The following is a 13,765-nucleotide window of genomic DNA, read 5'->3' as shown; positions in this document are numbered from 1 at the left end:
ATGGGTGAGCCCTTTGGAATTGTAGTATTTGTAACAACTGGCGGATGGGCAGAATTTTCTTCAGACAATTCTTCACTGAATTCTTCTGAATTTTCACTGAATTGACTGTTTTTTTCCTTGTCAATAACCCCTGCATTAAAGTTCTGGTTAGTTTTGCCTACTAAAGTTGGAGGTTTAGCATTTTTAGGCATTATTTTGAGGTTTCTTTTAATTTGTTCGTCAGCAAGATCCACATTTGAGAACTCATTTTCATTTGTTCCTTCTTTACTTATATCGGCAAATTGCTTGAGATGTTTTCTAATTAATAGATCTGCCTCATCAAATTGATCTGATTCTTTTTTTTTCTCTTTTACTGAACTTTCTTCATGAAGATGCTTGAAAACTTGACTTACCTCGAACCCATCAATAGAATTTTCTTCATTATTATCAGTCATAGCTCCGTAAACCTTATTTTGCCCAAAGAAAATGGATCCAAAGTATGCGGAGATACATTCTTCAACTTCTTTTGATGAAATTGGCATATTAAGGATTGAGGAGCATTGCACAGAAGAAAGAGTTTCTAATCCCTTTAATGCTGCCTTGATTAGAACATCTTGAAAACCCGAAGTTGTTCTTGTTGCAATAAGATTTCGTTGTATCCAAACATATCCACCTTCATTTTTATCATGAGATTTAATAGCAGAGTTAAAGTCAAGCTCAACATAAGTTGATTCCTTCTTTTTTGAATTGGGAGCTATATCATGTTTCTTATAAGAACCAGAAAGCTCATCAAATGATCCTTGGTGGAAAATTGGAATACTCTTCATAACTCCGCCAATATTTTGTGCCTTCCATTTCTTAATAATTCGATCTTCAAAAACTATGGCCTTTGATCTGGTATTCAATTTAAGGTTAAGTGTAGGGATTCCAAAGGCAATGTTTTTCTCTGAGATTTTGTTGGACTTGACTGCGTTGAGTAAGTCAGTAAATACTGAACTAACGTCTTGTAAGAGTGCTTTTTGAGTTTTTACCTTCTTACCAAGAGGATATTTTGCACTAAGAATATTTGTTTCTTTCTGATCGAATTTTTCTCCATACCCTCCATTATTATTCCTCAAATGACGATCTCTGTAATCTAAATATTGGTTATACTCATCCTCACTAGCAAATTCAAATTCATCATTATATTCTTCCTCGAAGTCCTCGTCTTCTTCGGGAGAATGCTCATTTTCGAAATCAGCTTCAATATTATTTGTAATTTCCTCCTTCTCTCTATAGTTCTTAGCGTCTTCTTCCAGCTCCGTATTGCCTTGCATGTATTCAAGAGAATTAATAGGGATTTCTAATGGTTGATGACCAGGGGGTGGGCCAATTGTTCCCTTAGAAGCTTGTTCTAAAACTCTTTCTTCTGAGAGAGGATTTGACAAGTTATTTTCAATTTGAGTTTCTTGGTTCTCATTATTCTCAAGTTCGGGAGAGGAAACTGAAGGTTGAGTCTCAATTTGTGAAACAGGTGGGCTTTGAATTGTAATTTCTTCTTCTTCGTTAACTCTGCTCGCAATATCAATATCTCCAATATCTTCATTTAGCTCATGCTTGGCATCTATATTAGAAAGAGTCTCATTGTTTAATGCTTGATAATCATCAGTAGATACAGAAGCTTCAGAATCCAAATCTAATGAATCTTTTCCAATCTTATTAATCTGAGAAACTCTGATGTCTGAGAAATTTGGCATCGCCGAAGAAAATTGTGGATGAGCATTTGCGCCAGTTGTGACTAATAAAGTTTCAGGGAGTTCATTTGAAACTTCCGGAAAAGCAGCTGAATTAGAAGTAGATGATTGCTTTAGACCACTTTCTGGGAAAGGAGGAGTTTTTGAGTAATCACTGTCAAAGAACTTCTGATCTTTGAACTCTTCAAATTCAGATTCACTTAAAATTAGCGATGGCTTTTGAGTGGTAACTGGCTTATCTTCTGCATTAATGACTTTCTCTTCAAGATTTGTAGGCTCAGGAGAAAATTCAACAAAAGGAATAAAAGAAGGAAGAGTTTTATTGATTTCTTTCTTAATTGGTGTTCTTTCTTTTTCTTGAACCTTATTATGAGAATGCTTTTTCTCACTGAGAGCTTGTTTTCTTTTAATTGTAGATTCAATAACACCATGCATTTTCAGAGCTGCAACAATCACCTTATCAGTGAAAGGATTAAAGTTATTTCCATATTTACGATTAATGTTCTCGATAAACTTTGTTATAACAGGTGAATCTAACATATCTGGACCACATAAAAATACTGAAAATCTAATATCATTAATAATTCTAAGAGCTTTAGGATATTTATTCATTCTCCCCATAATATCGGTCCAAGCACTATTTTCTGGAGGCATCACATTTGAAATTTGAAGTCTAAGCCTTGCTGGAGATGTTAAAATGACCTTTCTAACAATCTCTAATTTAAACTCGTCAAGGGTATATGGGATTCCATTTTTCTTTACTGGCCAGGGATCATCAATTGCTTTAATTAACAAATCAGCGTACAAATATGCTCCTTTAGTAATAAATGGAGTTGAAGTTACATAATATTGGTTACCCTTTCTCCCACAAAGAATTATATCAAGCTGGTCTATTGCATTAACAATGCTATTCTGCAAAATAAAAAATGCATAAAAAACAAAAACAGCAAACTTGCTGAGTTTAGACAAGTTACAGATCATTAATTCTTGTCAATAGAAGCATTTACCGTCTAATTTCGTTTTTTCTGTACTTTTTTTCGCCCTAGCTCTTAATCTAAATTTTTTTTCTCACATTTAGATCTACACTGGCGCCTTGGCGGGAATTAAGAGATCAATATTCATATTTATAATTCAAAGGTCAAAAAGCAAAGATGATTACTTTGAATTTCATTATTTTCTTAAATATAAATCATTTATTCAGATTCTCCCTAAGATTCAAACACTTATTTGTACTTATATACTCCCCAAGTTGATAGTGATTCTAGACGCCTCTATTTAACAATGTAAAGCTAGCTAGTCACATATATTCAAACTTAATTGATTAAATACAAAGTCAAAGTTCTAGTTCTGTTTAGCATTGATTTATTATGCATTATAACTATAATTCTGAATGCTTCCCTTTGTTTCAAGACATTTTATTTCTGTAAAAGTAAAGCTAACTTTATTTGTGGAAAGTTAATTCTTGTCTTATTCTTGGATGAATTCGAACAGAATATAAGTTGTTAGTTATATCTGACTCTTTGAAAACATTAATAAGCAAAAATTCATAAAATTTATTCCGAATTTGTGTGTGCACACATATTTAAAGTAAATATGTGCAATCTTTGTGTTCATGGAAGCTTAATAGTAATTCTATTTAAAATTTATGTTTTTATAAATTCAAAAATCAATACAAAGTAATTGTATTTTCAAACCATATATCAGATATGGTGTAATATAGAATAGTAATTAAACTAAGAATTACCAAAAAAAAATATATGTACAATGTTTTCGTGCTTTAGGTCATGCAGTGAATCACCATTCTGTCTTCTTTTTGGGTTTAAGGAGGAGAAATCAAACAACTATGGGACAGATAGATCACAGAGAGCACTGAGCTCTAAGATGTCAGAAGCCTCCGATGTGAAGGAAAAGAAGAAGAAACAAAAACAACTATTCAATAGGAGAACAGCTGATGAAATTCTCACTATTTGCAGATCTTGGGAAAACTACATACATCCTAGAGCAAAGGATTTCTGGAAGTCATCGGAACAAGTATATGAAATTTTATCTAATATAGCGAGTAACATTGACCGTAGTGACGATCCAATCACAAGCGGAGAGGAACAATGTGTAAGATGGCATGGAGAATTAGAAGCAGAGGATGGGGCACCAGTTATCAGGATACTCAAGCCTGGGGAAACTGATGAATGCCAAACCTATGTAAATAGAATATTGGCATTTCTATACGCGGACGATGAGAGTTTTCTGGAACTACAGAAAAAGCCGCCTGTTGCATTCAAGAATGTCTGCGAGGATCCTATTTGTATTAATTTGACACATATCTCTTTAGAAGAATAATATTAGTTGGATTAATTGCGCCAAATTAATTCTAAATAGTTAGCGCTTAAACGTAGACGAGTATCGCATAAGATTTTTATTATCTTATGCGCAATACCCGGGGAGAAATATTTTTTATATTTACTGCCATTTAATTAAAATTAACACATTTAGGGGGGGATAGTTAATTTACGTAAGAACGTTTCTATTTAATTTATTACATAATCGTTAAAGTTTTACTAAATCTTGTCTTATTAATTCTTTGATTGGTAATAATTTTAGACAATACAGACATTAACCTCTCATTAACCATATTCTTCAAAAAACTTGGTTTTATCATTGGTTAATTGAGATGAAGTTTTCTAAGTACTCTAAGGTTTCTCTTGGTTTGTTAGCCGGTGCATTTGCATCAGCTATTTCCGTATTTAGTCATCCAGTATACATTTCAGAATGGGCTACTGAAATTAGAAACATTGCAGCTAATAAAAATCTCAAAATCGAAGCCCCTGAACAACTCGAACAAGTACTCCTCAGTGGAATTAACTTTGATAGCTTTGATGCCTCTTGCTCTGCATTGTTACAGAAAGTTATCAAAGAGATAGGTTTTGATTCAACACCCTTAAATTTGGAATCCGCTTTGGACATCTGTGCTGTAATCAACCCATGGAATTCCATGGAATGTAGTGGTATTACTGGAGTTACAGCTTCATATGCTAGATCTCTTCAAGAGTTTGTTCGCATTAGAGATAGCTCAAAAGGTGATTTAAGAGCTGCTTGTTTGGTTGCATCCGCAATTGCACCGGGAAGACCATTCGCTCCTTTAATTAAAGGCTCTATTAAATCAAAGTGCCAAGAAGTTTGCTCAGGACCTCTTTCAAAGTCAATCTCCGCAATTGACCCATCATTCTGTAGTTTGTCCATTGACTTGTGCAATTCAGTTGACTTCTCCCTATATACCGCTTTCAGTTCCTTCAATGAGAGAGAACTTGGTATTGCAGTCGCAGTGTCAGTACTGTTATCTGAGGGAAGTGCCGGACTTAGAACATCTTTCCGTGAGGGATGCGGATTCGTCCACTTCCTTAAGAGTAAGGGAGCATTACCAACTGCATCATCGGAGGTCTCAGAGTCAGACTTATTCTCAAATATTTCAGAGTTCTATAGATCTAAGCTCATTGAATCTGGTTTGTTGCCTTCAACCGACTCTAATTTAAGATCAGGCGATACAGTCTTCTTAAAAGTTTTGAACTCTCAGGTTGCTAAAGCAATAATATCTATCCTTGAGGCACAAATCCCAAAGAAGCAGGCTGATGTTAGACCAAAGAGACCTACAATCGCCAGCACCCATATCACCTCTTCTGAGGTTTCACCATTATCTGAAGCTTCAGATTCATTATCCACTGAAGTCAAGATGCAGTCTTTCACTGAGGCTGGACAGACTTCCACCTCATCAGTTTTAGAATCATGGTTTGAAACCATTAAGCAATCAATCAAGAAGGGTACAAAGGACATCGATAGAGAGTTCGACAATGCCCTTAATAAAGCAATTGCGCGTTTCGACTCCTCTTCAGTGTATTTCTCATGTGTCTCTGAATTGAAGAGATTCAGTTTGGGTTCTCATAGAAGAATAACTGAAGCATGCCGCAAAATTGATCCATTCTCCCACGTTAAGTGCCAGAAGCTTAGCCACTTTGAACTTATGGCCATGGTTAAACTGAGAGAGGAACTCGAGAAGAACGGAAAAGATATTGTTGTTGATCTAAGGGACTTGTGCGCTGTTGCTTCCAAGATGTCTATGGAATCTTTTCTTAGAACAAGAGATGAGGAGCTTTCTAGCATGTGCATTAGAACACTTAAGAAGAGTAGTTTCAAGAACAAGTATCCCATTTCTGAAAGAGGAATTAAGAAGGCATGTATCAAGTTTGATTACTTCAGAACCTCTTCTTGTGGCAATTTAGTGTCTAACTACCCAGAAAAAGTCAACTTCGTCTTATCTCTTGCAAATAACATGTTTGACAAGAGAACTGACAAGGAGCGTCTACAGATTATTAGAGAATCTGAATTCAGCACTCCTTCTTATGCTGATATTTGTAATTCAATTGAAAGAATTCCGGTTGAAACTGTTGAAGAGTGCATATTCGAGCTCAGAGACTCACTATCTAAGTTCAAATCAATTGCATCTTTACTCAACATTGAAGGCGCATGCATTGCTTCATTAGAAGAAATTCCATTTGGTCGTTACCCACCTTACCCACCTTACCCAGGTAGTCAGTTTGACCGCTATCCACCTTCAATTTACCCGGATCGCTTACACCGTCCTGTGTTCCCAAAGAAGTCTGTTAGAAGATTCTATAAAGATATCGAGTTCCAACCACAATTCCCCTCTCAACACTGGTTCAGAACAGAACTCCCAGACATTTTAGAACGACGTGCACCTTTCTTAGAACAGGAATATTCTGAATCCAGAAAGGGTTACTACAAGGATCAAGAAGGCAAGCCCGTATATCATGATGGTTACAGATACAGACTTAATGGCAATTGGTACGTCAAGCTTGGCGAAATGTGGTATATCGACAATTCTTCCTCTTTGGATTTTGTCAGAATTTCACCAGGTGACCCAAGATACAGTAATTACCCACTTTCTTTCTATGAGAAATCTCCATCTGATCCTAAGGGCCCATTAAGGAGAAAATCTTTTGCAACATACCTTTCTCCACATTCATCTTATTACTATCCCAGAACTAGTAGTTATCTCTATACACTCTATGGTAAGCATCCAGGCCAAGGATATTATCCTACAGATGCTTATCAACCGTTCTACAGTAAATGCGATAAGTGCCACAATTGGATCCCATATGGACACACACATGTTCATGGCCCAGAAACAAAGAAAACGTCTCTTTCTCGCTTCGAAGAGAAGCTCCCATCAACGAGAGATAAATCTTCGCCTAGCGGTGGTTACCTTACGGTTACCAATGAATATGATGAAGATGGAAGACTTCTTGTTAAGACAGTGGAGAAAACTGCGTTACCTGAGGCAAATCCACCTCAAGGCAAGCGCGAGGTCGGTGTACAAGTTGGATAAATTACTAATGAATTGCTGCTTCCTCAGGAACTAGATTATCCTATAACTATTATTTGGCACTCGGCAGTTCGAATAGCCGAATTATTATTTTTACCTACTTTAAGATCGATTTTAACTATAGATTGACCTTCTAAGAACAGAGCTAGTTGGCACTACCAAGATGCTAATAATTAGCAGCTTAAATGTATTTATGTTTCTGACGTTGATTTAATTCATATCGTTTGAGTGTCTATTAATTTATTTCAAATTCCGTTTATGTTAGGCCCTGTTTACCCGTATTAGATAATATTTCTACACTTAATGCTTCTTTTCTAAATTTAGATCATTGTGAACGTCTGGTCGGTGGACTGACCAATTGATCTCTTGTTCTTAAGGCTAAAGTTCTTAAATGTACATTTAGAGAGAGAATACGTGTAAGTGGACTGACCGCGCGACACGATAATTAGGCGCCTATTTGGCAATAATGTAATTATCGTCCCTGCGACGATAGCAATAATAAATTAATCTATTGTAACACAATAATTGTCAAAAACTACCCACATAGTTTGCCGGGCATTTGAGCCCACGGATTTTTTTTTTAGCGATTTTTTATTTGAAATTTACATCATAATTAAATCACTCGAGTTTCGGGTTTGTGTGATTGATTGTGAGGGCAAGTGGATTGAGAGACAATTATTAGGAGTGTAATGCAGAGGAGAAGGGATGATGGAAACAAAGATGAACAACTTAGAAATAGAAAATTGTAAATCAAATGAAAGCAAAAGTTTAGAATGTGAAACGAGTAAAGAGAATCCGCCAGCTCCGATGAAAATTGTAATCCCAAAGTCTATGATCATTTTTGTTTCAGCAGCAACAGCAATTTCCATGTTTGTATTAGCATTTCATGTAATTCCAACTTTAGTTGTGAACAAATACTTACTTTTTGAACAAAAAGGGCTTCCACTAAGGACTGATCATAGAATTTTTTCATTCATGAAGCAATCTATAAATACTAAGCCAAATAACTTTCGAGGAAATAATGACTCACCTTCAAATGCATTAGAATTAGAATTTCTAAAATATGGAAGCTCAGAAAGCATTCAATCGTTCAGTAAGAATAGAAAATTATCGGAGGCGATTCTAAACAATACAAACTCTAGTTTATATACTCATGAAAATAATACTACATATATTTCAGGTAGCACTACCCTAAATTTTAATTCTGATATTAATTCTGTGCCTAATTTAGGAGCAACAGAAACAAACTCTAAATTTAATTCAAATTATGTGTGCCATAAATTCGTTTCTATCAGTAAAAGTGACTCTTCTACTATTGAAAATGAATTTACTCATAACACTAAATGCAAGACTCACTACATTCTAGCAAGATCTCTTCCAAGGGAATTGAATAAATTAGATTTGGCAACTATAAATGCTTTTAACCATTTAAGTGAGGCATCTCAGTCGGTTAAAATGATCGCTGAAATCCTTGATAATAAAAAGAAAGATGAGGGACTATTGATCTTAATGGCATCAAAAATGAATTACGAACCAGATTGGAAATCATCTTTGGAACGTATTCATACAAATTGGGAATTTAATACATATGTTTCACAAATTATTCTAACTTCCTGGACGATCTCTAAGTCATTTTTCCCTGGACGTCATTATACTCCTGCATTGGATTTTGGTTTCATGATTTTAAATATTCCACAAGATAGTGACGATGAATTAACTTCTATGAAGATAAGAGCTTCACTGGATGTTGTAAAGTCATTTATTTCTAATTTAAATCTTATAATTGATGGAACTCTATCAAAGTTATTTTCAGGCCCAAACTATAGTATTTTAACAGAGAATAGTTTGACTCAGGATTTATTTACAAATTGGACCTATTTCGATCATTCATTTAGCTTCTTAAGTAACTATTTTAATAAAAATCAGTCAATGTTACTGGAGGATTATCTGACATCAGCAGCATTAGATGTTTCTAGGTTAATTGAACAATTACCATTGACAATTGTAGATTCGGTCATTTTAGCAAGGGATAACTTGGATAATTTATATAAGAGAAACCCAACAGAGCTACGCTATACTAATCCGAATGAGACTCAAGTTGTAATTATACCACCAGTAGAACGAAAGAAAATCGCAAAATATAATTATGAAGAAAAGTTTAGAAGAATATGCATCTATCAGGCACATACTGAACAGAGGTCTATTCTTAGATCGACGCCATCCAGAGCTTCAATGGCTGAGTATGCAAGATATCATGGGTATTCTTACTTCTTATTTGATGGATCATTTTATGACTCTATCCCAAAACCAGTGATTACAGATTGGTCTAAACAAGGTTTTTATATGAAAATATTTTCAGGTCTTAAGTTACTCTTTTGGAATTTAGATAAAATTGGGGATATTTTTGGAAAAATTATAAATGATCCAGAAACTAATCTCATGTCAGAAAAGTTCTACTCAGAGTTTTTGGAAAGTGTAATGCCTAACTACTTAAATGTTGATTGGGATGCACGCCATAATGCAAGGATTGGAAGTACTGGCAAAATTAACTCAAAAGGATCATCTGGAAAGGAGGGAATTCAAATAACTCCTTCAAATATTAAGGCTAATGTATGTGACTATATAGTTTGGTTTGATTTAGATATCGTAATTACAAATAAGTTCTTTTCTATTGAAAGAATATTAGATTCAAATACTCCAGAATACAATAACAAGCCACCTGAAATATTTAGGAATATATACAAGGATGTGGGAGAAGTCGTTTTCTTTGCTGCAAGAGATTCTGAATGGAGAAATAGAAATTCTTTTGTCAACAGTGGCTTCTTCATTTTGTCTAGGTCAAGAGCTTCTTTACAAACTTTATTCCATACCCTTGCATTGGACCCTGTTAAGTCTCAAGAAATCGTGCTAAATGGACGATTTTGGCCTGAACAATCTACTATGGCTCATGCAACACTTAGTATATTCAACCATTCATTCTCATCTCCAAATCAGACTTACCCATTCCTAGACACTAAAATTGACACTGTTAATGATATTAAGAAAAAATTTGTTGGTTCCACCCCCGTTATGCTTACCGCCTACTTGGAAGAAATAGATAGATATGCACATTCTGTATTAGCAAGCCAAAGGTTTGCTAATGGTTTTATTCATATGTCCCCAGATGCTTATGGAGATGGTCCATGGCATCCTGGCGACTTATTCGTTCATGCTGCCGGACAGTATAGTCCATTCAGAGACAATGTATTATCTGGACTGCTTTACTCTATCAACACTGTTGGTTTTACTTATGATGAAATTAACTACTTTAAAAACTACTGCTATAACTCTTTAGATTTTGTTTACAGAGGTTTGGATAGACTTATTGAAGAACTGACTTATGAATTTATCGAGTTTGAGAAAGCAAGGCTAAGTGATCCAACTAAACAATTAGAAAACATTAACAATGTTGATTTGACTTTTCACTTTGTGAAAAAACTTATGGCTGTAAAAACTAGGCCTAGTTCGAAAGATGTTCTCACTCACCCAAACCAAACGAGCTATGAGAAAATTCACTTTTTAAGATGTAACTATTCATTATCTATGGCTGCTAAATGGTCTATTGCTGAAGCATTTGTGTTGGGTGGTATTTCTGTATTTGGTATTGCTATTATTGCTTTTATTTTTAAATTTGCAAGGTTTTATTCTATTAAGTGAATCATTTTACGATGAAATATTTGTATTTAGAATTAGAAAATAGCATTGCCCAATTTCATCGCATAAAGCCATGAATGGCTAATTAATTAGATTATGTACTATCAATTTTTATATTTTCGATTTTTTTTTTTTATTTCAAATTTTCTTTCTATTAGAAATTATAAAAAGTATATATTTTTAACAAAACTAACATTCGTTCTATTCCAACTCTAAAGCTTAATTTTCTTCATTTAAATTTTAGATTTAAACTTAAAATGAATTTGTATTCGCACAATTTATTCGAGCAATAAAAAAAATTCTATTACTAAAAGAGAAAATTTCATTTCTTGTGGATTTTAATAGATTTTTTTTTTAAATATGAAAATTTTTTATTTAACTAAAATTTTATTTTTGATTCTTATAACAAGCGTATTTGTAAAGTCTGAAAACTTTAGATCGGCACAAGAACTAGAGGAAAACACTTCTAATTCTGAAGAAGAAAACCAAAATTCTTCAAAAAACTTCGTTTCAAATACTATAAATGATTATTATAATCACGTTTCAAGTGCAGCTACAAATGAATTCAACGAGGAGACCCAAAAACTCAAAAACAGATTCAAAGGTATGATTCAGTCTGCAGGGGAAAGTATTAAAAACTTTATCACAGATAAAGTAAATTTAATTCAATAAATTCGTTTTAATGACCTTGGAAATTTCTTAATCTTGGTCAATATATTTCATTTAGAATAACTCAAAGAGTGAATGCATCCAAACAATTATAATACAGGCTCAAGACTTCTAAATTTGTATGGATTAGTTAGAAAATGGCCACGAGTTTGTGTTTAACAAACGGTAACATTTCAAACAAGGATAATTGCAGTGTTAATTGAAAATTAATCTGTGGTATGAACTGTAAGGAATCCTAACAAGTATATAAGATGGCCTCTGAAAATTTCAAAAGTTTTAAAGAATGAGTTAGAGCTGTCCTGAAAGACTTGATAATAATCGGTTAAATTTCTAAATTTTTTTTTCAATTCTTTTTCTACTAGCTATTTTTTTTGTAATTAATAAGGCGCGCTCTAAGCTTTTCTTTTTTTTTTTTTTTTTGCAAGTCGAGTTTAGACAAAATATATGAAAATTTTTCTTAAATTATTCAAGAAAATATTGGTGTAAAACGTTGACAATTTTTTTTACTAAATAATTTTTTAATTTAATATGGCCGATATTATATTTAAGAGCAATGAATCGATTAGAAGTTTAAATTCGAAGAATTCAAATAGAGAAGATTTTATTGAAAATGATAACATGATAGATGAAAGTGCCTTGCTTGTTGATTTGAAACAGAAAGAAGAATCTTTTACTGAATTCGAATGTAAGAGGTTCAGTTTTATTTCCAAAGAAGAGAAATCCGGAAAATTATTATTAAAAACTTGTCAACCATGTCAGAACTTGGAAGTGAGTAACACTACCGATAAGACTGCACTAGAATTACCCTCAGTTTATCTTAGGGACTATATGTATTTGAAACTTAATAATGGAATTAAAGTTATCTTAATTAGTGATGCGATAGATATGGAAATGGGAATAGGAATTCAATATCCAGTAAGCTTAATTGAAGGATGTAATGATCTTGGCGGAGTAAGACTTATTTCAAATGTTCTGATTAGAGGCCTTAAGGATTATTTCAGAGAGGTAGCACTTATTAAATCATATTTTTTACACAACTCAAGGGTTTCAATAAATTTTTCGACAAATGAGAATATATTACAAATATTGAAATATTTTTCAGAAGTTTTTGTTAATTTTGAAATATCCATTGAAAAATTTGTAGAAGCGTATAAATTAACAATTGATCAATTTAAATCAAGACAAGATGCTCAATATACTCGAATAGTTGGCAAATTGTTTGAAATTGCTCATCCAAATAGTTATTTTAAGAACTCATGCCATACTTTTAATGACCAAGTACTAGAAAATGAATATGCTGGATATGAGCTTGTTCAACTTAGGAAGAAGATTATAAATGCTATTAGAAATAACTTTTCATCGAATCTATTATCTGTAATAATTACAACCCCAAATGCTTTAAATTGTTCGCAATTATTAGTTTCAAAGGGTTTAAGTTCTATGAGAAATTTGAATCTGAGTATCCCAAACACATTTGATAATGAAAAATATGCAATTCCTTTTTCTACAGATAATTTGATTGGTAAAAGGCTTACATTCCCAAGTTTTTTTCCTATAAAGCAATTTTTCTTTTGTTTCTTTATTGAAGAAAGTTTAGAGGCAAATATAAAAGAAATTGAAGGAGCTTTAGCAGAAATGTTCATTCATGGTGGAAACTCATTATTATCTAATTTAAAAAATAGAGGCTTGGTTAGAAATATGGACATTAAAATACTCTTGGCAGAAAGTTCCCCAATATTATCTTTTCGTGTAGAAGTTGAAGATACAGAAAAGAATAATCCAGCAGAGATTTTAAGTATAATTCGTCAGGTAGTCTATACTTTTACAGAATCGCCCTTATTGGAGAGTTATGTTATGAATTATTTTAAAATTCACGATGTAAAGTTTTCAAAGATATTTACAACATCATCAACAAATGATGTCATTTTTAAATTGTTTAATATTATTAATACATCTCCATTAGAAGAAATTAATAACATGATTAATCCAAAACTACTTTTGGAATCAGTAGAAACAGTTCTGAGCTATACAACTTTTGACCACTTCTTCTTAATTAAAAGTTGTGATTTTGCTTCGGAGGAGCGAACGACCAAAACAGTCGAGAATGAACAGATTTAATATTTGAAATTTGGGATATCTATTAATGGCAACTTAATAACTTCCATACCCTTCCACTAAAAATCTTGAAGTTAAATCCCTTTTTAACCCAAAATCATCTTATTACCAACTAATGGATAATTTTATTAAGATACCCACCACAGTCTTCTTTAGCAAACAGACCTTTTTTTATTTCTTG

At 33.2% G+C, this 13,765-nt stretch overlaps 5 protein-coding genes across 5 annotated transcripts; all 5 read left to right on the top strand.

Annotated features, from left to right (window-relative positions):
* The first annotated feature begins 3,476 nt into the window (after window positions 1-3,476).
* On the top strand, window positions 3,477-4,049 carry Chro.10426 (hypothetical protein). The annotated part of the gene is made up of 1 exon (XM_661513.1): window positions 3,477-4,049. One exon carries the CDS (start codon window positions 3,477-3,479, stop codon window positions 4,047-4,049), a length of 573 nt encoding a protein of 190 aa, XP_666605.1.
* Window positions 4,050-4,380: 331 nt separating this feature from the next.
* On the top strand, window positions 4,381-7,110 carry Chro.10427 (hypothetical protein). The annotated part of the gene is made up of 1 exon (XM_661512.1): window positions 4,381-7,110. One exon carries the CDS (start codon window positions 4,381-4,383, stop codon window positions 7,108-7,110), a length of 2,730 nt encoding a protein of 909 aa, XP_666604.1.
* Window positions 7,111-7,812: 702 nt separating this feature from the next.
* Window positions 7,813-10,803, top strand: Chro.10429 (hypothetical protein). The annotated part of the gene is made up of 1 exon (XM_661511.1): window positions 7,813-10,803. One exon carries the CDS (start codon window positions 7,813-7,815, stop codon window positions 10,801-10,803), a length of 2,991 nt encoding a protein of 996 aa, XP_666603.1.
* A 357-nt stretch (window positions 10,804-11,160) lies between these two features.
* Window positions 11,161-11,472, top strand: Chro.10430 (hypothetical protein). Its single annotated transcript, XM_661510.1, has 1 exon — window positions 11,161-11,472. One exon carries the CDS (start codon window positions 11,161-11,163, stop codon window positions 11,470-11,472), a length of 312 nt encoding a protein of 103 aa, XP_666602.1.
* A 525-nt stretch (window positions 11,473-11,997) lies between these two features.
* Window positions 11,998-13,587, top strand: Chro.10431 (hypothetical protein). The annotated part of the gene is made up of 1 exon (XM_661509.1): window positions 11,998-13,587. One exon carries the CDS (start codon window positions 11,998-12,000, stop codon window positions 13,585-13,587), a length of 1,590 nt encoding a protein of 529 aa, XP_666601.1.
* Window positions 13,588-13,765: the final 178 nt, after the last annotated feature.

This window comes from Cryptosporidium hominis (genome assembly GCF_000006425.1).
Source record: "Cryptosporidium hominis TU502 chromosome 1 CHRO011128, whole genome shotgun sequence".
Classification (NCBI taxonomy): domain Eukaryota; phylum Apicomplexa; class Conoidasida; order Eucoccidiorida; family Cryptosporidiidae; genus Cryptosporidium; species Cryptosporidium hominis.
Note: the sequence above shows the minus strand (reverse complement) of the source record. Positions and strands in the feature narration are given on the sequence as shown.